The following is a 27,723-nucleotide window of genomic DNA, read 5'->3' as shown; positions in this document are numbered from 1 at the left end:
ATTAAAGCAATTATTTGATCACCATTCGTTGTTGATTCTCTCAGTCTTTCATTTTTAATTTAAATACACTTTTTTTTTACGTAAATACAGCTGGTTTTAAAGAGAGATTTATATTTTAATTAATTGCAATCGGAAATGGAGACGATAAAAATAAATATTTTTTCTCATCGTGAAAATTAAATTTTTCGTCGAATTGCTGATGTGTATTTATTCTAACATTATTTTTATTGCAAAAAAATGTTTTAATTTCATTAATTGTTGCAATGATGTCTTGATTTAAAAAAGTGTTTTATAAAATTTAAAAAAACTTTTCGCGGTATATAGACAAAGCTATACAAAAAAATCCGCCCAACGTGGGGCTCGAACCCACGACCCTGAGATTAAGAGTCTCATGCTCTACCGACTGAGCTAGCCGGGCTGTTGGGAGAGCGCTTCTCTCTTGCATCTTTTCCAAGTGAAATAGGTGCACATATGATTAGTGTTATGTTCCGATATACACTGCCAGTATTAAAAATCTATAATATACGTAACATGAACTATTAGATTTTCAATACTTGTGAATAACTGAACGTAGCTAAGATCGAAAATTTGTTCGAAATTAGGCGCTCATATAATAAAATTAAAAATTTATTTTTTTTGCAGGAGAGAGGACTTCCAGTACCGGTGCCCGCCTTCGATGGACCTAGTGCCTTCGTCCCTCTCTCGGAGGTAAGTATCTTTGCATGTCATCAATTGCTTTTGTAGATTAGTATGCCAGCTTGTGTTTACGACCAGTCTAATGATAATATTAACCGAGACATAATTTGTTCTTTTGTATCCGATCATATTTTTGAAAAGAGACGAAGATTTGAATTGCGATAGTATTAATTAATATTTGTGCGGTTTTAATGGGAATTTTGATACGGTTTTGATGCATTAAACCACTTAATTCGTCATTGATTCAACATTACGGTTATCTTGTGCGGAAATATGATTTTCAATTCGATATCACATTTGCCTAAAGCAGCATGTACTTTAAGATAAATAAGAGTGAACATCTTATTAGATGATGAAGATTACAATCACTCTTATTTGCAAAGATAAAGATCGCGTTTATAATATAATTTCGTGATTATTATTATTATAATGTAATTTATTTAGAAATATTTTATTTTTAACTACGCTATCTATTTTAATTTGCTGCAATGTCATAGACACTTTTCTTGATTAAAATCAATAAACGAGGTTTCGATGAACGTAATAATTGTTGATACGGATAATAAATGTGCGGTAATTCTTATTAAAATGTGGTTTTTCTGCATTTATTTTTTTTCCATTAGAGATCGGCACGGTTAGTTTATTTTACTCGCGATCGGCCGCGACAAAAAGTGGGACGTGAAAAACGAATTGGTTGATGTTGCTGCGAAATCTGGGCCACCGCGTTAGCGCTCGTAGCGTCAATGATTTCTCCAGCTGATTGGAAATGGTCGGTAACGAGTCGACCGTGCAGATGATTGGTGCATGTATACCGGGTATCAAATCGGTCTAATGCTCAGTTGTCCCCGGTGACCCTTCATTTATTTTCATTATTTCTAAATATTAGTATTGTTTGCTGAAATGCATTTTTTGCGATTTGTCTATGAAGAAAACTACATTACCGATCGAGTTGATACACGTATAGTCTTACAGAGAGATGAACAAAATTTTTATAAGTTATTTTTGAAAAATTTTTATTTTATTTATTAAAAAAGAATTATAAGAAAATTACAACTAATATTTAAATTATCTAATTTTTAATTTTTAATTTTCTACAATTTTTAAAATATTTTTATTAGAATTGCGAATATTAATAAAAAAATATTATTATTTTTAATTTCTCACTTAATTTTACTTTGTAAGAAATTAAATTTTTTTATTTTATCAATATAGGATTAGAGAAAAGAATATATAGGTTGTTTTAATATCGATTGGCAGGTGGCGCCAATGATCAAATTATTCGCGCGGTTCGAAACAGTGTTGTAATTAGCAATTGTGTAGGTTAATACCGTTCAATGAAATTGGGACGTTTTTAAATAATGAATATATTTTTGCGCTTTAAAAAATAGTAATAAAGTAAATGTAATTTTCAATGATGTATAAAGAATTTTAATTAATTATCTAAATTATTATTGATGTCGGTTATTATAATAATCCTTTGTTACTATGAATTGCAATGTATTTCAATAATGACACTCGAATCGCATTTCACGCTCGAGAATTGCTGACGCAACGTGTTGCTGCGCGTTGCACACATTAACACGAAACTCATTTTGCACTGCAATTTATGTTATGGCTACTAATAAACAAGTTTATCGCGATCTATATTTCAAGGGAGATCGGGCTCTTGCGATCTATGTTATTACCGGATATAATATTATATAATGCGATAATTTGTGGATTATAATATTTTCACGCGACCTCACGATATTTAATAAATGCTATCTCAATTTAGATAAGATTATGAGTCGCGTCTGCTGATGCGCACGTTTGCATTCAGTAAGGAAGAAATGTATCAGTTCGAATTATCGTATAAACATCGAGCGCATATGATTATCCGTACGTGCTATATACTTATTGATATGTGATTTTTTCGATGTGTGAAAGAAAGTAAAAATATGCTGCCATTCATAAATATCGTTCAATCACGATCGTTGCAGCATCGCAGAATTAGAAATAGTGCATCCTGGAAAATGTGATGTGTGAAACTAATATTTTTGTTTCGTTAATCTCTTTTTAACACAGGAAAAGCACTACATCTTTTTTTTTTTTCTAATAAAATCTCGTAATCTTTACAATTTTTATTATAAAGTGATTAAAATGTGTTCTCTGAAATGCAATTACCATATTTCTGTAATAAATCAGGTAAGTGTAAACAAATATATAATTTTCTACAAACAAATTGCACACGATGGTTTTATTCAGGTACAAAAATCGTGATACTTTAAAAAAATAGTTTTGCAGGGAGTATTGATTTTTTATTTCAGAAAAAATATTTTTATGACGATATTATTCTTTACATGTATATAATATAAAAATTATTAAGCGTGCACATTATTATACATATAAGAAATAAAGTGATTTGACTAAAAAGATAGAAAAAAAATATACGTAGTTAAAAAACTTCATGTAGGAGGTGAATTATTTGCCATGGAAATATTTGTCATTAGGTTCTTTGGAAAGAAAATATTATAATTTTTCAATTAAATGATAAAGATCTCTCTTACGAATAATTCGATATCTCGGGTATAATTTTAATTTAACATAAAAAATCTTTCTGACGTGATTTATTGCTTATTGATTCGTCTGTCATCTTTATACTGTCCTGTACGTTCTCCGCGTCACCGAACACGAAATAACTATCGATCATCGAGAACTTAAATATGAAGCGATGATGTATCGTCATTCGGTCATTTTTATCATTTTCTTCAAATCTGTGCAAGATCTTACTTGTATAACTGACACGCGATCCATTTGTCATGCGTGCAATATCATGCTCGCGATATCACGCTCGGCATCCTTGAATGCGAGCAAGAATAGGTATTGCGGAAAGAAACTGCATAGTGGATTATGTAAATGCATGACGCTATTTGAAGATATTATCTGTAAAAATCATTTCGCAACATATTGATTACGAACGTATTTTTGTCACGCATATATAGAGGTATCATGTTATTACTTTTACATTTTATAATATTCCAAGGATAACGTTGCAACTTATGGATTATATTTCTTACTTTTTATTTCTTTCGCTTTTCTATAAGAAATTTTATTGTTCTATTTCGACGCTTTTATCGAATCACTCGGAAATATCAGATCCTCTCATCTTTAACTATCTCACATCCTTGCCGGTCAATTTCCAAGGGATATCATCGAACGCTTTCTACTTTATAGTAGTTCCCCAGGTATTGGGGAACTGGTACTGTGTATCGAGAATAAACGAAGTTTCACTTTATTCGGAAAAGCGATAGTAGCTGCCGCATAGCGCAATTTGGCCGCTATTTCTCGAAACCGAATACGATGTGACCTAAATTTCTGACACCACAACCAATTTGCACGTCATGTTGCAGAAACACTCGAGGTTTTTTTGTGAAAAATAGAACGCGTGGGATGCGAGGGGCGAAAAGAGGGGTTGAAAATTAACGGGAATCTTGACCGGGTCAATGAATATTGTTCCTTGGTCAAGCGACTGCGAATAACTCGTACATGCTTCATATAAAAGCTCCATTAAAGCCCGAATTGAATCTTCAATCTCATTTGTTTTCCTTCGTCTCACAATCTGCGCAATCTCGCTGATAATGCACTTACGAAGATGGACGACAAATGTCCCATATCTGCGACCAATATTATCTCATATCTGTTTTATGTTTTCGATTGTTAAAATTGCATCACTTGTTTTCGTTCCAAGACGAAATTTTTTCAATAATACGGATTTTTCCGGTGTTTAGCATTTATTTCTACAATACATTATTTATATTGCTACTACAATTAAATTTATTCAAAATTAGTTTATTACGTTCTTCATTTTATTTCTATAAACGTTATTTTTTTCCTTCGTGATAAGTGACTATTAATTGCGTATTGGAGCGTGATATTCAGCTCGCTTAACTTAGTTTTAAAGCCCATAGCATCAGAGCCCTTTGCTGTAAAGGGTTAGCATACAGTTTATTCCACTAATAATATTAATTAGCTCCTAATTAATTCCGTTTTGACATTTCGACGTATGTTGTATATAAAATTGGATATATATATATATATATATATATATGTACATCAATGTGATTGAAGATTTAATGAGGATATCATTAATTTTAGAAATTATTAATAAGAAGTTATTAAAATAACGATTTATGAAAGTTCTATAAATATATTATACATTTTTTGTAAAATATTTAACATTTCTTTTCAATATTGATTTATCAATTGATAATGCCTGTTAAATTATCTGTTTTTCTCAACGCAAATAAAAACTATACATACATAGTAAAAAAGAAAATGTTAATTTTAACATTTTTTACATGTCCCAAGAGATCCATTCTAAATTTTAAGTTAAAGTAACTCATTCGTCTTGTGTTATTTATTAACGAACTAGTAATGTTAAATAATTGACACAATACTTTACATTTATATTTGTTATTTTGACTTTAAAGGTGATTTAAAACTAACATATAAAATAAGTAGAGTACATAGAAGAGTAGTTGCAGTAACTCGTAAGAAAATGTTAATAAAACATTTTTGTTCGTATAATGTGAAAAAATTCTTAGATATTAAATTGACTTTGAGATATATAGATTAATTGAAACAATTGTGTTAAAAACACTCAAAATAATATTCCATTTTTAATTGACATACGCAATTGTTAAGTTAGAAAGGTGACATGAATCTAACACATCAAAATGTTACAAAAATAATAACATATCAGTTGTATGTTAATTTTACATTGAAGTAATAATCAAAATGTGGTAACACAAGAAAAATTCTACATATGGACGCACGATTTTTTACTGTGTATTAGAGCAGTACAAAAAATTGGTCATATTGTTCACATGGTCTTTATTTCTGAAGTCATCTTTATCTATATATGATTATCTACAGGTCGTTGACATCGCGCCTCGTCTTCTTTAATGCGTCAATTGTCGTCGGTGCTCGCGTGCATTTATCAATTTGACGTAATGGTTCCTATGAATAGAAGGTAGCAATTGCTTTAATTTCATGATCCGACGTTTTGAAAGATCCCGCAGAAAAGCGATGGACGCGACGACAATGGTGACTGTCTTATCTTGTTCGCGAATTATCTTCTATTTCTGCTCTCATTCGTACTATCGCAATGCGTAGGAAATTAAGTTAAGAGTTGAGAGTGATACTCTCTTTTCCACCAAAGTAACTATTCGTTGTGTACGCATTGTTTGAAGTTGCAGCTCGTTTCGGCGCGACGTGCAGCAACACGGAATCGGCATGTCATGTGCGCTGCTGCTTAATTATGTTACATCTAGTTGCGAAACCAATAAACTGTCGTCAAAGCAATTTCCATGGCAACGATGAAACGTTGCTGCAGAATTCGGAACCGTAATTTGCTCACAATAAGCAAATGACAAATCAAGCCGGAATTACGGTATTATAATTTTCGTTGCGACATTTAATCCGAAGTTCATTTCCAGTTCATTTCGTTTTTATTTCCACGAGATTGCTAACGCAGCATCTTTTTTTCCCGTGGAGAGTTGATTAGAAGTTTTCCTTTAATCGAAACTAACTTACTGAATGTTTCTTTAACAAAAGAAAAAGTTAGAAAAGTGTTACGTAAAACTTTATATTTTGGATAGGTACATAAGTTATTTAGAAACAGTAAAGTTATACAAATAATATTTTATAAAGTATTGAAAATGCTGTTGATTACACTGATCAATGATTTTATTAAATGTGTAATTTTAGTTGATTTTTATGCTAATTTTGAAAATAGGATTAGAATTTATCCTACGTGCTCTAAATTTTTTGTAACTGACATGTCTCTTTTTAAAAACTTTTCGTTGATAACAGCTACAAGAAAGTTTTCTTTCAACCCTTAACATACACGATAATTTTCCTACTTTTTTACTACCCTGGTAGATCATTTATGTCCTCGATTAATTTTCATTACTTTAACAAATATACAAAAATTATATTAAGTGACTCTTACATATAATACTTTAACATCTTTTGAAAGGATTTGTAAGGTGATGTACTTTTTTAAAAGAATTATATATAAACGTTATAACTAATTATGCTTAATGCTTCTGGTTTTTCGAAGAAAAGAAATGTGCAAGACACAAATGACCCAGTCATATTTACATGTGTGTTAATTAAAATAATTTATTTTTGTTTGAAATATTTTATAACACTATGAATAGAAATTTATATCTAAGCAGAAAAAATAAATAGAGAGAGGAATTTTTAAAAGTATGTTATTCAAAAACTTTGCTGTCCTCATAAATTTGGCAAATAGATTTAAAATCAGCGCAAGAAGTATTATAAGAAACACCTTAACAAATCAATTTAATATAAGAAAAGTGAAATTTTGTGGACTATAGTATTATTATGTATGACATGTTGAACTTACGCATTGTGCCTCCGATAATATAATCGATAAAAAATGAGTGTTAGAAGATAGCAAGAGAAGATAGCATCTCTCGAGTTAATTTGTAATATAACGTAAACAAAATACATGCGCAACGTGAAAAGGCTCCAGAACTTAGTGAACGAACACTGACGAAGTTTGAAATATTCAATGACATTTATGCGATGCGTCGCAATGCTCTCTCGTAGGATATACACTTTGCAAGCTTTCTCTGGCTGGTAATTTTATTTAAAAAATATTGCGCCCGGCTGCGGCATAATTTATCAAAGGTGTAACGATGTTAGTGCGCTGTGTAACACAATTATACACGCGCGTTTATCGGAACGCCAGCGTACGTAATGACTTTCTCTCTTTCTCTCTCTTTCTCTTGCGGATCTCTCTCGCCATTTTTCGCTGTCGACGATATCATTGACGCGAAATAGATGCACGCAGTAGCGAGGAGATAACGCGGAAAAAAGGGCCAGCAGTCGACGGAATAGTGAGATATTTCATGTAAATTCCACTCGATTTTACGCAGTCCACGCGCTGCTCCGAAGGCCTCTGCGCAAATAAATATCCGTCACAAGTGCAATACCTATGGAAATATTACGTTGAGCATATGTTCGGTAGCGAATTGAAAATGAGCAGGACATTTGATACGAGCCTTTTGTGTCTGCATTCATTTGAATACCTTCTATTATTGAAGTCTTAGCAAGATGTGGGTCGGCATTTAATATTTCATCCTCGTTTTCAAAGATAATTTTATTAATTTTATTCCAAAATTAACCCTGATCGTTTAAATGTTATAGATGACATTTTCTGGAAACTTTAGAAGGAATTGAACGGTTTAAGTCAAGTTTATTTGCGTAAGAGCTGCTGTTTTTAATAAGATACTAATCGCATATTATTGAGAAAATATCGAGTAAATGATTTAGGAAATACTTTTTAATTCGATATTGAAAGGAAAATATACAATCTCTTTAGAATGATATTAGAATGATGCTTTATCACTCTCGTGTCGATTACCTCTTCGCGTGTGGCTTTATGTTACTTCTTAGATTATCATCGTAAGATAATTTTTCACAATCTCTTTCTACCATAATTTAATTGTTACGTCTTCGATAGAAATGTCGATTCTGTCGACGTTAATATATGACATCGATATCGGTCGAGATGGTGAATGACTTTTACGTTTTCTTTCCCAATTGTTCTTACAATTTTTTCGAGGTAATTATAGTTTCAAGTAAATGGTCTGTTAATAAAAAGTAAGATATATAAAGCAGATATATGAAACTATTTAGTAATAAAAGACTGATATTGTGGTAGCAGAGACGTAAGATTGTTTTTTGCAACAGAAACTTGATTAGAGGTTTATTTGCTTAAAATTTTTGATGTTAAAAGCTTACAGTTAGGAATGAGCCGGAAACTGAATATTTATTTAGATTTCTATGGATATGGATTGAAGTATTGAAATATTGTAGTTGATTATTAAAATCATAATGGCATTATTAATTCGACGAGACATTAATCAAACTCAGTGATGTGACTGTTATTGACTTAATCATTCCCAAGAGAATATTTCTTCGGAACGTAAGCCACTAGTATCATTGGCCTCCTTCTCGTTAGGAGTAGTGTTTCATTCGTATTGATGTTCGCTGTTATACTTTCTGCGGGTGGCCGAGACCCGAGCTAAAACATAAGTTCTCTTTATGGGTATTGTTTGAGTTCCGATTTCCATCGTAATGACAAACATTGACGTCAGTTTACCGAGGAATTCGATTCATAATAGGATCGATTAGTCGAAGTCTGACACTCCTCCGATATTACGAATTTTTATCACTTAAGCACTTTTGTTATTATCGTTTTGATTGTTCTTTTGTCTAATTTCATAGCTTATCGGTGACGGATATTTGTCTGTTAATTAGTCTGTTATTTAGTTCTTCAAGGACAGATTATGAAATAAAGACATTAAGCCAAGACAGATTTTTGCAATTTGCAATAAACTTTCTGTTTGAGAGATTAAAATGAGTTAAGTATCTTGCGACATTTATATCTCATTTTATTTTTCTTTGTTTTTAAACTGTAGATTCATCTCTTTATAATTCATTCAACATTCGTTAAATGTTCATCGTAAATATGAAAGATTTATTTTCTAAGAAGAAGCACTACTAAGTGCAAAATTAAAATGCTTTTTCCAGACGTAGACGTCTACATTAATATTTTATATTCCCCTGCTTGTTAAATAATTTAGACGCATAAATGCATTTAACATTTCCTTTGCTCGATTATCATACTTCTTGTTACTGTTCATGTCTTCTTACTCACATTTTAAGGAATTCCAGGACGCCACCGCGAATACCTCTCGTTGAATAGTTTCTCAAGTTCACAAATCATTAAGTTGGCTTGTTGAGAAATTTCTTACTATATTAGATGTTTGTGGTAACAGTCGAGAATATGTAGGGGCAGGTTGTTTGCTGGTGTTTATCACATGTATACAGAAGATAATTGAAAAGTTTTAAATTTCGATTTAATAAAATAGTGTGTTAAATGTATCATAATCATTCTATTTATTATTATTGAAATGATGCATAAGGAGAGAAGAATTATTTAACATTACATATAAATAATATATGGTATATAAATAAAATAATATCAGTTTTAATGAAGCTGTATTTTAATTAATATTGTAGAAATATTAGAAAAGAATAAATTATTTAAATATTACTTCTTTCATATGATTTTCATTAAACACTAAGTATTTTCATTAAATACATATTCTTTTAACATTTTTTTTCTCTATTTTCTGTATTAAGCGTTGTACTTAAAGTGCATGTTTCGTGCGTCATTAGGAAATTTGCTACCCTCGTAAATACCTATACATTGAAGTATACCGAGCGAACAATCTCCCTTGCATTGTTCGGTAATAAAATGACCTTATCTTTAGCGCAAGTTAATAAAGAACAGGAAGATAAAAAAAGAAGAGGGACGTACGATAAGATAAGCAAATAATGGAAAGAAAACCCATATCGTTGCATAAATGACAACGATATGCTACTACAAAAATTGCCATTGTCATACAATTCTTGGACAAAATCGATTTCAAAGCGAATCATCTCTTTAAAACAAACTGCGAATATTACTTCTATCCACTTCAAGGTATTCTCTCTTTCTCTTTTCCTCCTTCCTTTCTCTTATCTTTTTTTATTCCCTATTACTGTTATGTTTCCCATAATTGGCCCTATCCTTCTCATCCAATTATACTCGTGACAGTTATCAGAATGTTTGAAAATAGCTTCTGACCAAGTTACATCAATATTTCGTATTTATATAATGATATTTGACATGACGCAAATTGTATCCACAAAAAGATCTAGAAATCATATTATTACGTGGAATATCAATACTGAAATTGAATAGAGGCTTTGTTATGATTTCCTGTACAATTGAATGTAAGCTATTGTACGTCTATATCTCACGAAATATTTTGTCAGATAATGTTATCTTAACTTGTTACGATCTTTCTAAGATATTATTTTAAAAATTCTCGATTTCTCGAGTAAGAAAGTAATACGTTTATATTTAAGAAGAATAAAAATATATTACGGAAAGAAAAGAGAGAGGCAGCACTTTAAAATAAATCGTATAAAGAAGATGAATGCGAATGGTATATAACAATGTGAAAGTCTGTTTTCGTATCGTCTCTTTTCCTTTTCCATGAAATATGGCTAGCCAATTTACTACTAGAAAGCTTTATGGTAAGTACGATCTTGTCCAAAGATCACTTGAAACATTAAAAGCATCTTTGTTCGGTAATTGATGGCTATGTGAAAAAAATATTTTTTTATATTGAAATCTTTTTTGAGTTAATTCTATTTGGATTATAATCAGTTTAGATTTTTTTTCTGACAATCGAGAATTTTTTCGACAAATTTTGCAACAGGAATTTTTTTGCATTACGGTTCTATTTTTTTTTTCCTGTGAAACGTATTTTTTGTATCTAATGATTTCTTGGGAAATAATCGTGGCCTTGTGAATTTATATAATTGTTGATAATATAGAAAGATAAAGAAAAATTGCATGTCACATAAGAATGAACTAAACTACGTTACTGTTTTTTCTTCTATTGTGATGCCAACAAAAAATTAAAAATTATTATAAATCTTAAAATATTTTTGATACATTGTAAGTAAATAATAGTCATAGAAATGATGTATTTTTTATGATAGTTTTTTCGAAATTAATTGTAAATATCTAATTTAGACGATTTATAAGATTCTAATTCATTCATATTTTGTCTAAGTGGATAACAAACATTCTTACTGGCGATAAATTGGTTGAGAAATCGATTGATTGCTTTTTAATACAAATTTTATGGATTGTAAAATACATTGTATAATCTGTATGAAATTTGTGACAGCGGTTTTTAAATGAAGAGAGACTAGTTTTACAGTACGCATTGCGTGCGGATGGCACGCGTAGCGAAGTGAAAGCGATAAATCTAGAAACAAGGTCGCAAAATAACACTGCGCATATTCGAGTTTATGTGTTTTTAAATCGCGTGCTTAATATAGCGTGTCAATAATACTAATCTAAATTAGCGAAAACTATAATAATTATTTTTATTTTAGAATTGAGAATTCCGCATTGATTTCAATATTCCTATTAAAAATCGTATATTTACCAGTAAAACAATTAATTGTAGAAATAAGAGAAAAAATGGTGGGTAAAATAATAAATAAAATAATAATTGAAATCGTAAATTTACAACTTCCATTTAATTCTTTATACATAAAAGCAGATTTTTAAAAATTGAAAATACAGAATGAAATTATTGAAAATAAAATTTTGGAATAACGGATTTAGATTAGATAAAAATTAATAGAGTCTCGAAGGTATTTAAATGAAGAGGCAAACAAATTAATTATCGCGTTTGCGTGTTTATTGACGTGACGCTCGCAAGTTGTTTAGTTGTATTCCAAAGAATTGCTTTGGTCGAGCCGTGCCCTCCCCAAGTTTTGGATCAATCATCGTCCGGTTCTGTCAGCCGGAGTCAATCGTAGTATACTCACACAGACGCGCGCAGCCCGCCTGCCAGCCGGCCGGTAGTAACGTTGCGTCGCATCTCGCAGGCTCCCACTTTCGTATCGCACGCCGTTGAGGTAGGACGGTACCTCGTGCTCGGATCCGCCGATATTTAATGGTAGACATTTAACACGCCGTGTAATCGAATCACGAGTTTTCACGTGGTCTGGTGCCTGCGACGTTATTACATATCGACGTGTGTGCTCCGTTTTTGGCTTCGCTCGTTTCATTTGCGTTAAAAAATTGTCTGTCACGGAGAAAATCGGCACGTGCCAAGGTCAAGGTGTGATTCGCGAGATTCTTCCCCTCTCGCAGGTACGTGTAGGGCTAGAATAGGAATACATAATGATGAAAGAAATCCCGGTTACGTTAGAATTTCGTGGATAAATTTAAAATTGAAAAAACTTGGTTGACAATTATTATTGTTTATATTGTTATACAATATTTGTTTTATATTATTTTTTGGCATCGCGGAAATATGACTTTATTATTTTATTTAGAAGTTTTCTATATAATTAAGAAATAGGTACAGCTCTTAAATTTATTTTTAACTTTTATCATGGTAAAAGATTATTAACATTTAAATATTGTTGGAATAAGAACTCTCATTTAAATAGCTGAGAATATTTAGATTTCTGATAAAATTATTTACTTTATTTCTTTGTGCTACTATTATTATATTTATACAACAGTAAATTATTTATTAAGGTCGTAAATAGCGGCTGTCGAGTTTATATATCAATACATCAAAGACGTATATGCGTTATGTTAATGTAATGCTAAATAAGCTGCGCACGGAATGATCTATGACGAAAAGCGTTTTATTGGCTGTTGGATGTGATTGTGTGCTGAAAAGTGTGATAGCGGAAATGTGCGCTCCGATTTTGCGTCGCATCGCGCAGTTTGTTTTTCTAGGTCATTCGGACGGTGGAAAACAAGCTCTTGTGCGTTTCGGCAACGTGCTTCTAAGAAATCAAAGCTTCTTCCACCTTGCGAAAAATTTAAAATATTAAATATACATGAATAATGTCATGTCAGTTATTATGTTAACGTCAGTTATGTATCCGATCGCAATCATGGAATTTACAATGAATTGTTCAAATAACACGATCGCTAATCAGGATGTGGATTAAAAGATCAAATCTAAGTATAACCTAATGCTTTAATTATGCTCTCTCTTATTTAAGATTCAATAAAAAATCGCGATTGCGATCGGATTTCCATAGAATTTTCATAGAAAATATTTGAAATATTTCATAAAATAGCAGAATGTTTAGGAATATATTTTAGCAAATGTTTTATTCAGCTGCTATTATTAGTTTGACAAAGAATGTTGAGGAATGTCTCGATAATTAATGTCTCTGAAATTAAATTGATCAAATAAAGTATGATAGGAAATATTGAATCGAGGAGTTCTATCAATTACTTGAAATTTAATTTATTAATTAAAGCATGTGCAGATGAAATATAATTTAATTTTCGTCAAATTGCTCTTGCAATTAGGTCAGTAATTATTTAATCTTTTTTACGGGAAATTGATTGAAATTGATTGAAATATGTTTCTTCCTACATTTAATTTTACTATATCATTCTTTTTCACACATTTTCAACTTTCACCTAACAAGACTCTCGAATTATATAATATTGCATATATAAAATATTAAGGATATACAAATCACTGAGAGAAACTCATTTCCTAGATGAATAAAACTTGAACATAGAAGTCTATGTTGAACAGAATTGAGGATCACGCGCTATCTTGCCGAGGTGTTTTCGGCTTACATGAGATTTATTTCATAATGTATACAATCTTCGAGCTTTACATACTATGTACTTGAATTAAATGTCACGGGAGAAGCGAGCTTTTGGTATACTCCGTAAATTGTTATCCTGTGCACTTAGCCGCATCTGAAATGCTAATATCGAACGTTCACTGGTTCGTCGTCACTGTAAGCAGTGGTAAGTGACGACCCTTGTCGCCTATGTAAACGCATATCCGAGCTGTACACAATGTCGTCGCATAAATTTGTGATTAAATATACGCGTATTGAAACACGACTGAATTCCGTTCGCGATCTCTGCTTTAGTTTCGTCACACGCGATGTAGAAAGAAAAATAGACAATGAAGAGTTGATATGCGACTCGACTTACATTTTCATACGGCCAAGTGTGAATAACCGGTGTATTTAATGTCCAGTTTTATTATCACGTTTTCTAGATAGAAAATATCGTACCTACACAGAGAAATACTTACTGTATTAAAATATTAATTACTTATTTCAAATGTTTCAAAAGTTTATATATCACAAATCTACCGAAAATTTATCACAAGCATTATTTATTTAAAATATATTCTGAATTCTTGTTAATTTAATACTTCAATCAAAATTATTAAATTAAAATATTTGCTTATATTACATCAAGTTGCTTTTTTAATAAAATTTTATATTTGAAAGAAAATAAATTTCTGTTTTAAGTTGATAATAATGGATTTTTTAAAATTTATAATAAATATGTTTTAAAACTATTATCAAGAAAATATTTTTTGTTAAAAATAATTGTTACTTAAAAGAAAAGTAAGTAATCACTTTTCTTAGTAGAATTATATCTTTTTATATGTGTTTTATACTAGAACAAAAGATGAGTTTGAAAAGAGTATTTTACACATTTGGCAAATTTATACATTTTTAAATAATTTTTATTATATTTATAGTATATATTTATAGCTAAATCCATAAGCTATTTTAAATTTAAACAATGTTGCATATAGAAAAATGCACCTGCACATGTACAGTAAGATGTATTTAACAGTAATGATCATTGCTAATTTCGTGCAGAATAATATAAAAAAATTTGAAGTATCAAATGTTGTTTTAGAAAAAAGTTATGGCTTTATAAGATTCAGAGAATTTGGACAGGCGCGAATATGCAAAAATCTTGAATAATCACATATGTAGATGGTTTAATCTAAATGTTTATCGAGTTAGCTAATGCTCTACGAAAATTGGAGCGTGAAACCAATAAACCCAAGATTAAACATGAAAAATGTGCGAAGTCAGCTTCGTTGTTTAACGGCAGCTTAATGCTTATAATTATTGACGTACACTTGCGTCACTTGTTGTTGCGTAAAAAACTCAGTTAAAATTATTTAATGGCAATAATACGAATGTATAAGAAATAAAAATAGTTTGCGTGTATAACTGCTAATTAACCCAAAGCAAGATTGTATTTTTATATCGAGAAAAATGTTATATTAATGAATAATATACAATAATACAACTACATATATATTTGCAATATGAAAATTATTTAATTGGAACGCATAATTTAAACGCAAATACGTCTAGGAATTAAACACTATTAAAAATAATACTGATTTGGCATTTTCAATTTAAAACGCATTTAAAAATTAAACATTTTTATGTGCTTCTAAATAACAACTACTTTTAAGGATTAAACACTTTTATGAGTTTTCAAACAAAAGCACTTTGTATAAAAATAATAATAATTTTTACTGTTTTGTAAACTCATTTAAAACATTTAAAAAATAGAGGGGCACGAAATAAAACATTTTAATACCTTAAAATTAATATTTAAAAATATAAACATCTTTTTTTCTGAGCATATATAAACTTGTTTGTTCGTTTTGAGACTACTTAGAATACTATAAATGTAGTATAATTAGGTGATTGCATTTCAAAAAGTTTTTTTGTTTAATTAAGAAGTTATTCAGATGATACTTTGGAACCTGCGAGGGATGACAAATCGGTGAATATAATTATCCTCACGACGCAATTTCTTCAATAACTATTTGTTTCAAAACTCTGCCATGCTTTGTCGAAAATTTGCGTAATGAATGCTGAATGCAAATCTGTTTTTCAATGGCTCGTCTCTATGGTTTTGTTATTTATATCGTGGTTCTAAAGTTTATATTAATGTAAACTTTATCTGTCATTTAGTTTAGCTTTGACGTCGCTACACGATAACGACAATTATTTCTTTTAAGTTGTATTACAGTGATAATAATTAGTTTTCAAGGAAAAATGTATAACTTGGAGATTAAAAAGTAGTGTTTATTATTTCATTTTAGAGAGAAAGGAAGATAATGTGTAGGTACGCTATGAAATATTAATTATTAAATTCAACTTGTTTTATAACATAACGTACATAATTTAAAATAAAAACATGATTTAATTTTGACAATAAAAGGTTTAGATTTTAACATAAATGTTACGTCATATATTTATATAACATCAACTCCCCATATTACTAAAGTCAAGAATTAAATTATTACGAAATATTTTTCTTGAAAAGTCTACACTTTTTTGCGCTGTTTACGTGTCAAAACACCTAGGTGTTATGTAATTTATCCGTATCGTTTGCACGTGTGTTTTGTATGAAGTCAGGACGAACACGAAGCGACGAGATAAGCGCTTTTTGTTCAAACTCGGTTTCCTGAAAGCGTCAAAAGTACCGGCGAAACAATGATGTTAACAGATGTGCCGTAGGTTGACTTGTTCGTTGAGAAAATGCAAGAAGTATACAAGTATTGCACGCGTTTAATAATTACATATGTAATTTTTATACGCCGTTGCGTATTTAATTGTATTTATTCGAAATATTATTTTCGAAAATTGCATTTTGGTTAGTAGATTATTTCTCATCGCATGTTATTTATTAATGCTACGATTATCCTAATAAAATCTGAATAAAGTTAATTTAATAATAAGAAACAAGACCATTAATGTGAGTACATCACCTAAATACGAGAGCAGCACTTTCGGTCACAAAATTAAATATTAAACCAATACATATACAGTCACGAAACTAATTGTTCAGACACAGATATTACAAGTTCATTTTTCGGTACAGTATCACCAAATAATATAATTTTTAAAGAATAATGGTATTTAGAAGTGAGAACTCTCTCCAGTGATTTACTTTCATCTCTAATATTAGTCAAAATTATATTTTCAGATATCTGTATTGACTTAATCAACAAAACTATAAAAATAATCGCAAAATTAATTGATGGGATAAAACAAAAATAGCATTGAAGAAGTTATAATACCAAATAATACATTGAGTTTTCTAAATCCAGTTATTGAAGCTAAGGGTGATCCCACGCGCTATCAAAACTTAATATATTATTTGATATTATATTTTCTTCAATGTTATTTTTGTTTGTACGATCAATTAATTTCGCGATTTTTATAGTTTTGTTGGTTAAGTCTATATATGTATCTGAAAATATTGTGGATGTCCACTAAAGCCCGTTTTCACAATATATGGTTACCTATAGATTAAAGGTTACCAACAGGTTCATCAATGAAATTCATTCATGAATTTCTTGGTTACTTTTAATCTTTAAGTAACCATATATTGTGAAATCGGGCCTAAGGAGGCCTGACTCGAAGCTTTGTGGTCGGCCGCAGCGTTTCGTCCTGGTCCCACACTACTATACTCATCAGTAAGGCGATGTAGTGTGAGACTTGCCTTAGACGCCTGCAATGAATCCAGAACGATGTTTCTGAATTTAAAAGAATCGCGTGGCTGCGGTGCTCACGCGAACTGAGTGAGTCCCGTGGACCTCTAGTGGTGAGTCGCCACAATATAATTCTCTAACTAATATTAAAGATGAAAGTAAATCACTGGAGAGAGTTCTCACTTCCAAATACTATTATTCTTTAAAAATTATATTATTTGGTGATACTATACCGAAAAATAAACTTGCAATATCTGTGTCCGGACAATTAGTTTCGTGACTGTGTATGTATATATATATATATATATATATATATATATATGTTATTTAAACGAATTTGTCTCAGAAATATGACTGTGCGCCTATTACTTTCGGACTTACAGTTTAAAATATTAATAATCCCCCCAAATTTGAATCATTTAAAAATCTATAAAAAACTTATTGCGAAAAATATTACCTCGGTCGGGGATCGAACAAAGTTATTTATTTTAATCTCTTATGTTGACAGTAGTAGATAATCTAGCTTATACTGATCTAGTTTATACTGAGTTAACATGGTATTAAGAGCTCGCTAAAGCAACTGGTTTTCTAATGGTTTTTCAGTCTGCATATATAATGAATATCTAAAAATAATTTTAATAATCATCTCGGTACTAACAGTTTCCGTAAATCCAGAATCAGCGCTTTTTACTTGAAAATACCATGATCCCGTCTGTATGAAAAAGGTCGCGCTTATCATCGCGTACCTTCATTTGCACGAAACGGCACGTTGTGTTCACGTCTCTCCCGAAGGATATTTCCTGTCCGTCCGTAAAAACGGAGAATTCCGGACGCGCGCGACAACTCCCTTTTTCAGCGTGGACATAGAGATTTTTGCCGCCGGATAAAGGACAATGGCTGGTGAATAAAAAGAATTATAGAACGGCCGCTGGTACGGGCGTCGCTGAATCCGTCAGATTTGTCGATTCGGTCGACCAGACTATTACAAAATCGAAAATAACGAATGTGTTTGTTCGCAATGCGTCATTCTTTCGGCCTTCGCTTATTCTTCAGAAGAACCGCAATAAACCGTTGCATTCAGGATATATAATTAAAAAATATATATAACGAAAATTACAACGGAAAATGAAAAAAAAAGGATAAGATGTGTAAAATGATGTGATTAAGTTGACGATGTACTTATAAATTTCTTAATTTTAATGAATTTTTTCGTGCTATATGTAAAATTAAAAATGCCTTTGTGAATAATTTCCCAAATGAAAATTCCGTTAGGATAAAAAACCGCTTGAAATTAAACTCACTCGCAACTGCAGTTACGCCGCTGTTTTTCATTCGCATTTCTCCATCATGACGCGCGGCTGGCATTTTTCCGTGTTTTCACTGCCGTGAATTCCGCGTGCATGGAAACGCCCTGCACCGTGGCGCTTTTCAGCCGGATTGCAGCGTCAAAGCTGCGCCGAGATTTGCCAGCTCGTAGAACAAAAGGCTACAAAGCCTTTGCAAATGACATGATCCGTGAGCTTTTTCGCGTCCCGCATCCGCGACATATACGAGCATCCGCGCGCTTACAGGCTGGTCCGAAAATTACTATTCTGAAAAATCTCACATTTTCATTTGTATTCGCCTTCCGTTTTATTCTTTTGTTAAGTATCCTGATTTTTTATTAAACAAATAATCGCGGAGTATTACATAATATAATATGTAATCGTTATTTATAAAAACAAGCTGATAATCTGCTTAATTAGTTTATACGATCTAGTTAACATCACATACATGTTCTCTTCCATAAAGACGTGGTAAACAAGCAACTTTAATAACACTTTATGGAAATCTTAAGATACAGAAAAAAATATTAATTAGAGGCCTTTTTTCCCTCGTTTTAAATAGAATCTTTTGCTTAGTTTACATAATTACAAATTAACGTCCGAGTTGACAGGTATGACTTGAGGGTCAGCTACTGGTTGACAGATCGGTCAAGATACTGATCGTGCGGGTGACTGGCTGTTGAATAACTGGCCTTTCCGATTACTATCTTTGCTTTACTGTTTATACTAGCTTTCCTCCATCATGTAGATAAGTCAGCTCTTTGTGAATGTACAAATCAGTATGGCCAATAACTATCTAAATAATATGTAGAGCTGACAAGGGAAAGTTCCAAGTTGTAAAAGTGATATCAAAAAATTAACATTACCAGTCGAAAAATCGCGTTTTAAAGATAATCTGATTGGTCAAATCTTGGATGGATTCTTGATTCAGGCCGAAACATGTTCAGCCATTTTAGACACAAAATACTTCAAGAACAACGCATTTAAAAAAGAAAAATGTTTCAACTAAAAGTTGTACGGTTTAAAAATGAGTTACTTATAATAAGATTGATTTTTTCTTATTGGGTCTAAAGTGAGCTCTGGACTCAAAATCTAAGTAATTCATCATGTGACGGCTCTTTTCAAACCTTACAACTTTTATTTGAAACACTTTTTTTTCAAAAACCGCATTGTTTCTGCCCAAGTTGGGTACAGGATTCATAGGATCCCAAGAACATCCATTTTAAGTGTGATTTTTTAACTGGTATAACGTTAGTTTTTTAGTATTAATTTTTGCAATTTGGAACGTTCCCTTGAAGTAATTTTGTCTTCATTTTTACTTTTAACACTAAAACAAATGCTCAGTTACAATTTCACTGGTTGCAATTGATAATTTATCAATTTTTGTTATAGAATATCTCATCAATCTGGTTTTTGTCGTGCTTGAGAATTTCGCTAATAAAACCTTTGTTATGCATATGATTGGAGATTTCATTTTCGCCCACGCGATTATGAAAGATAATAAACTGTCCACGAGATAATAAATGTGCGCGTATATTTTAGATAACGAATCGTGCGAAGTGTCTTGTCATTGACATTTGTGAAAAAAGTTGTTAAATCTTACACAACGTGTTTCATATTTATGACTTTTTAAGAATTTTTTTTCGTACATCTACGTCTTTGTAAATAGTAAAAATATTAGTTGCTAACGAAGTTTTTATTTTTTTAGCGAGTTTTTCCGTGCGCTATATTTACACTGGCATAACTGCGAGTGGCACGTGCCGTTTTTATCATGATGGAAATGATGAAATTCCATATGGATGTCACAGAAATCTTGGGCTATCTCATTCGCGATAGGTCGCGATAGTACAACGATGTAGTCGATAAATGTATTGTCGCTATGATTGCCCGCCAAACATATTAATATAATGAGCGTTGTATAACGAAATGCGCGGAATGTTTATCGAATCCTTAATTATTTGGAGAAAGTAGTACAAGTTGCGATTTGAAAGTGGAATGTGACGAGAAATAGGCATAGCCTTCTAACTTTGGATAAGTTTTTTCTAGAATTATTACTGCATCACGGCGAGGACTTTGCCCTTGATCTTTGTTCGTAAATACAACTCTTTTTTCAACTTGGACTCGCGATGATAAATATTATTGAGGTAACATGACGTCATCTTTCTTTATCTTCTGTCATAAATTCCTGTATATTTTTATTTTCAAAAAGTTATACTATAAGCAGCAATAATTTATGATTAGCAATAGGTCAGCGATTTTTTGGCAATACTTTTATCGATATATTGCATTCAGTGCTTATTTCATTGATTATGTTAGTGATAGTGATATTTCCCTATGTTAGTGATATTTCCCGTAGATATAACCTCGTAACCTTAACTACGTCTACGATAACTTGATAAAGTTTAAAGCGTTGTTTTCTCAACACGAATTTCAATGCACTTATCACAAAATCCTCGGTTGGCTCGAGTTCGCATCGTAAGTTGTCTTACAATTGAATGAATAGACGTGTAGGCACTTTCATCGAGAATAGAATAATCTCGAAAAGAATCCCGTAGGAGGTCACACTAGTATGTTTATGTAAAACAAAACAGTTTTCAATCAACGATTGAATTGAGAAAAATCCAAAATCAAGTTTCGAGAAGAATGCTAGTTTTATCTAAAATTCTAGTATTCTAATTTGCTGATATATGAATTTTTAAAATATTAATTATTATTTGCATACAGTAAAATTTTTTATATAAAAAATATTTTTAATAAATAACCTTTGTACAAAGATTTCTTATTACTCATGGAAATATATTTGTTTACTTTTCCCAGCTGTATTTTTTCTAATGGCTCTATATAATAATTATTTTGTATCTTTTATCTTATGTATAGTTACATATAGTAGATATAGAACAGTAAATCGATAAAAAATAGCTGTTTTTTTAAAGTTAAAATTAAGTCTTTGGATTACTACATACAGAAAAATACGTATACTGTATGCAAATAATAATTAATATTTTAAAAATTCATATATCCGCAAATTTATCCCAAGTTCATTACAAACATTAAATTTATTCAAAGTATATTCAAAATCCTAATAAATTTAATACTTTGTCAAGATTATTAAATTAAAACAAATTGATTTGCTTATTATATAAAGTCTTTTTTTGATCAATTTTATAGTAATTTTCAAAAGAAATAAATTCTTATTTTGAGTATATATCTATTAATGAGATTTTCACAAATTTATAATAAGTATATTTTAAGACTATTATCAAGAATATATTTTTTGTTAAAGATAACCATTAATAGAAAGAAAGTTAATTGTGATCACTTTTCTTAGTAATAGAATATTTTTCTGTGTGCAATCACAGTTATTAAACTAATATTAAGGAAACTATAATATATAATATAATATATAATATATAATATAAATAAAATCGAACTTTGTCCAATAATGATAATAATGATATCCGTTCTTTGTATTCATAAATCTTCCGTTATTCACGCGAGTAACATCATTGACTTTGTACGATAATTTTTGCATTGTAATCTTTTCTTCGAATAGAAACAGAGTCAGCAGTCAAGTGGTTATTATACTTGCGGCAAAGTAAAATAGAAGAAGATCGAGTTGTAAGAAGAAATTCTATTACCTTTGTCTTACTAACTTCAAGAAAAATAAGTTGTAAGTTTTACTTTGCAGCACTTGATTTTCTATTTTTTATTTTCTACTGTCTCTTTCCCTGAGAAAATTAAAAAAACTTGTGGCGATAATGAAGTCTGCTTGAAAATATATGATCTTTAGCTATCGGTTATTTCTGTCAAATTTAAACAATTAAAAGTTTCATTAGGCGCAAAAATTAAACTTGGCGAGCTGAACGATATTTGCGGCGTGATTTTCCCAAAATGATGCAAGAGCATTAAATATTGTAATAATTGTCTCATTATGCCAATGCATATCGTTATTTATAAAGTTGGATGCAATTCACTTTGAATTTATGTTGTAGTTTATAATTAATATACATTTATCTTGTAGTTCATAATTAATACACGAATTATACGCACTGGCATGATATTTGTTAATTGCTGAAGTATAAGTTTGGATAATAACGGAGGATATAAAATTAGGAAAAAAATTTTTCACTTTATAAAACTAGTTTATATTTAATCTTTTTTTCATAATAAATATTAATAAATAATTATAAGGGATATAACAAAATTTATTAACTTATCAGCGCTACATTTTTGTATTCAAAAATATTTTACGCCGTGGATTGTTTTAAAAAGTTTTCATTGCGAAACGTAAGAGAGTTTCAAATAGCTAAAACTATAAGATAATTCATTCTCTCGTAATGAAACATTAAAAAAAAATTTCTACGAATATTTCTGCGTCAATTTGTTCTTAGATATTGAAAACCCGATTCTTCAGGTGATCTGAATACATAAAAAGCAAATGTATTTATAGAAAGTGCGTATGTATATAGAAAGTTTCTTTTGTTCCATATTCGTTATCATATTTATCATATTGAGATATTAAGAGCAATTTACGTGGTTTTGTAATGTAGAAATGGGACAACGACTACGATAACAGACTATAGTACATGCAAGCGTATTTTCCTGAATAATCATAATCGCGAAATCACATTTCATGTCTCGTGTCAATGTTAGTCGTCGTCCGTCTATAATTAGGCTGCATTGTCACCCGACCTGTTTAGCCTGGTATGCAAGCGGATTTAATTTGACAAGCTGTAATCATCGACATGGTAAATTGCAGTTTAATTACCTGCAGTGCGACACTATTTCAGAGCTTTGCAGAAAACTGAAAACTTTGTAGAAACAAACAAAGCATACCTACATAATAATAAAACAGACAATTCGTCTATGTTTAAACACCTCTCTAATTCGCATTAATCTTCAATGCTGCGTAAATGTTTAATGGATGCATTGTGTTTTGTCCGGCAAAAATAGATGGGATTGAATTAATTGTATTAGTATCGGAAAGCTCAAGATAATGTCTTCGTTCGACGATAAAAAAAATCGTTAATACTGTACAAATCTCTATTAGCTTCCGTAAATAGGAGAAATTTATTACAACGTTGCGTTTATTCCTTAAAATTGTGTCTCTCGTATATGGAAGCGTTAATTATTTTAAGATAATTACGATGTTTATCTAGTATTGCTCGAATGAATAAAACAGGCGCTTCCATTATACAAAATATAAAAACGGAGATTATTTGCAATTTTACCATGTTTTATTTTCAATACTGGATTTATTGTTCGGTTGGTTTGTAATACATTTACGAGATTGCTCGTGATCGTGAATATATAGGTTTGCAGCATGGCGACTGAGGCCATATTAACAGTGCGCGTTGTCCGCGATCTCACTACCGGAAACTGTCGCGAAGTTGCTTCGATTAATACTCGTTCTTGCCAGCAGGAAGCTGATGAGTCGCCGACGAACGGTTTCTAGCTTTTTACTCGAGCCTGTAATGCATTTGTAAAACGTGACACGTTCGATAAGTCGTGGCTGCGAAGGTTTAGAAATTCTGCAGCAAATATGGGCATTCAGACGTTTGAACAAAAAGTGCATGTAATACATGAAGTAACAAGAAATAAGATACATAAAATATCCAATAATTGTCATCATATATGAAATAATATAAATTGTTTAAGTTAAATATATTATCGCGAAATTAAATTTGTAATAATATCCAGCACAGATAGAAATGAAATAAGTAGAATAAAAAGAGATATAAAAGGGAAAAGTAAGCAGAAATATAAAATGTGTGAAGATTTATTGCAGATAGAGAAAGAAAGAGAGAGACATAAGATACGAATAACAAGAAAATATTGTAATCACATTGAGATTAGTTTGTTAGGGATTAGATTTAAAAAAAATAGCAGTGTAAAAGATGGATGGATGTGTCAGGTTCAGATAAAAAGTGAACCAAGCCCTCTTCTTGGCTTGTAATACACGAAAAGAACATTTTTGCTGAAATATTAAAAAATTCAGCTAGACGAACTTACTGTACAAATCTAAAAATAATTTTGTTAGACTACCAAAATGATTATGTAGAACTCTCAAGCAATAATAATGAGCAGCACTGTAAAAAATTTTGATATTTTAGCAACTAATTTGAGTGTTCTACATAATTATTTTGATAGTTTAATAAAATTATTTTCAGATCTATTTTTAACTAACTTTTTATATACTTCAGTAAAGTTGTTCTTTCCCGTGGTGAAGGTAATAAAGATTCCTTTTCTTTAATAACATCCAGCAGCCAATGATCTCAAGATCCGTCACGTAATCGAACAAGAAGCAAAAGAAACTCTACAATATAATAACTTAATAAAAACTTTTCGTCACGTAGGATCGCCTCTTTGAACCATCGTGTGCGATCGATCTTTATGTTATTAAAGTACCGCCATCGTCCTGTGCAGCGCGCTATCCACCGATTTATGCTAGAACTTTCCTTTGCAGGTATCGACAGTATATCTTCGAGTAAACAACGACGGTGCTGGCGGAGATATTGTTCATAGAAGCGACGAGCATCTTCGGAAACCAATTAAACCAACTGCTTCTCCGCGAGAGCGTATTTCTGTCTCGTGAATATCAGAGAATTGGAATTCCGTGATCTTCGAGTCTGATTTACGAATCCAGCGAGAATCAAAGCGATTTCGAAGCGTAATTCTCTGATCGTGAAATACTCGAATTTGACGAGAGAATATATAAGATGATGCTGATGCAGGAGCCTGGTTGGAAGCTGGAACGCAAAGGTTCGGGGGCGCAGGTGTTGCGCAAGGATGGATCTCACTTCAAAAGCAGCACCGCACGCGTATGTTTCCGATGTGACGTAGAAATCCGGGAATTCGTACCAGATGAAGATTATGGTGTGACGGAGAACATGGAAATGGAAACGGCCGCAAGTCCCTTGGCAATGCTGTCCAGTTGTGTAGCAGCGCTCTGCGTCACCATCCTCTTGCCTTGGCTGCTGATCGGAGGTTAGATTGTGCCACTTTTATCATCGATCACGGCGAGATGTCGTCAATTGAAAGATTTGCATCGGCAATATCATCCCTTTGACTGATCTACGAATGTACTTGGATATTGGTATTCATCTATTCTTACATCGGTGGTCCCAATAGTCGTTCAAGGTATATGATTAACGATGGTTGTAACGTGAATCCTTGGGTCGAATATTCTCAAGGAATGTGTTAAGATGTTATTGTATGTTATAGTATTTATAATCATCGATACTGTAATACTTTGGGGCATTTTTTTCGGTTGCAAAGGTTCTTCACTTGAATGTCGACCATTGCATTCGAGGAAAGACATTTAAAATTGCACGAGATTGTCGCGTGATTAATTGTTCGACCGATAAATCGAAGCGGAGAGATAAATAGGTTTTATCGTTGTAATTATGTATATAATTTTTAATTACATTCGATCGATATGATAATCCAAAAGTTTATTCTTATTAATTTCTGTATGATCGTAACATTGAAAATTCTGTATCAATTTCTGCATATCATAGCATTGAAAATTCTGTGAATTTACGACGAAATAAAATTTTTTTTTACAAAAAAATTTGAACGCGTCGAAGAGATTTCTGATTTAATACGTGATGAACGAGGTAATTTTTATAACATAGCGAGCTGGTAGAGATTCAGAACTCATTTAAAAAATATGAAGCATTAAATATTTTTTATTATGACAAAAAAATTTGTTACAGCAACTAAAAACTTTATTGATTCAGCAAATCTACAACTGTAATATACGAACAGACAGTTTTCTATGTCGAAGTGGCAAAGTTATACAGCTGAATCAAATTAGCGATTATAGTTAACCATATTTGTTGTAATGGCGCACAACAAATTTGTTGATACAGCAAAAATAACTTTCTACAAAAATTAATTCAACATGTAAATTAAAATTTTTGTAAACAAAATATGCTAACTAAGATGGCGCATACGTTTGCTATTGTAATGAAAAAAAACTTGTTGCAATTTTCATTGTAGCAAAAAATTAGCTGACTTAGTATATTAATAATTGCTTACAGATATAACTACAGGGTTGGCAACCTCATAAAAATAATTCATTACCATTACCGTTCTTTTTCCTAAAAAGTAACTCGTTATCGTTCACGTTATTGATTTGTAAAAGTAATTTGTTACTATTATTGTCACTCAAAATGTAACAAGTCGTTACTTTTATTCTTGACACTAATAGAATATTATAGCGTTTTTCATTGGCAAAACTTGTACTTATTTATTGTTAGTGCACATTGAAGCTGTTGCAACTCTAATCTAAATGTAAAAATAAGATATCTGAGATAATATAATGCCTAAAATATATTTTATTAAATAGCATAATAAAATGTATTGAAGATTTTGCGGTTTAACTCGTTATCATATTTTTAATAACCATACATCTTTACGTCGATTGTACAGCGGTTTTAAAGTGCACTGAATGCCCATTAGTTCTGCCAATGGAAAACGCCATTATATGTAGATTCTTACGATAATTACAAAAAAGATGTTAGAATTCTGTTTTTTAGTAAAGGAACAAAATTCAAAAACTGAAATATGTATATATAGAGGAAGATTACCGATATCGACATATCACTTTGTTTTTAGACAATATTTCTTAAACATAAGGTAAAAATACAACTTCAAAAACATAAATACAAAGTAAAAAGTATCTTCTATCAGATAGTATAAGCAATTTTTATAATACTGTT

The 27,723-nt window shown here is 31.1% G+C and overlaps 2 protein-coding genes and 1 non-coding gene across 3 annotated transcripts in view; 2 read left to right on the top strand and 1 right to left on the bottom strand.

The window, feature by feature from the left end:
• Positions 1–27,723, top strand: part of Sesn (Sestrin) — a 211,859-nt gene that overhangs the window by 37,081 nt on the left and 147,055 nt on the right. Inside the window, exon 5 of the mRNA XM_018518881.1 lies at positions 643–708. Within this exon, the coding sequence (XP_018374383.1) occupies positions 643–708 (66 nt within the window). The remainder of the gene's footprint in view (positions 1–642; positions 709–27,723) is intronic.
• On the bottom strand, positions 346–418 carry TRNAK-CUU (transfer RNA lysine (anticodon CUU)). Its single transcript has one exon. It is a non-coding gene; the product is annotated as a tRNA-Lys (tRNA).
• LOC108768460 (uncharacterized) lies at positions 25,605–26,508 on the top strand. The gene has a single exon (XM_018518884.1). It carries the CDS (start codon positions 25,717–25,719, stop codon positions 25,987–25,989), a length of 273 nt encoding a protein of 90 aa, XP_018374386.1. The 5' UTR covers positions 25,605–25,716; the 3' UTR covers positions 25,990–26,508.

This window comes from Trachymyrmex cornetzi, unplaced genomic scaffold (genome assembly GCF_001594075.2).
Source record: "Trachymyrmex cornetzi isolate Tcor2-1 unplaced genomic scaffold, Tcor1.1 scaffold797, whole genome shotgun sequence".
Taxonomy (NCBI): Eukaryota; Metazoa; Arthropoda; class Insecta; order Hymenoptera; family Formicidae; genus Trachymyrmex; species Trachymyrmex cornetzi.
Note: the sequence above shows the minus strand (reverse complement) of the source record. Positions and strands in the feature narration are given on the sequence as shown.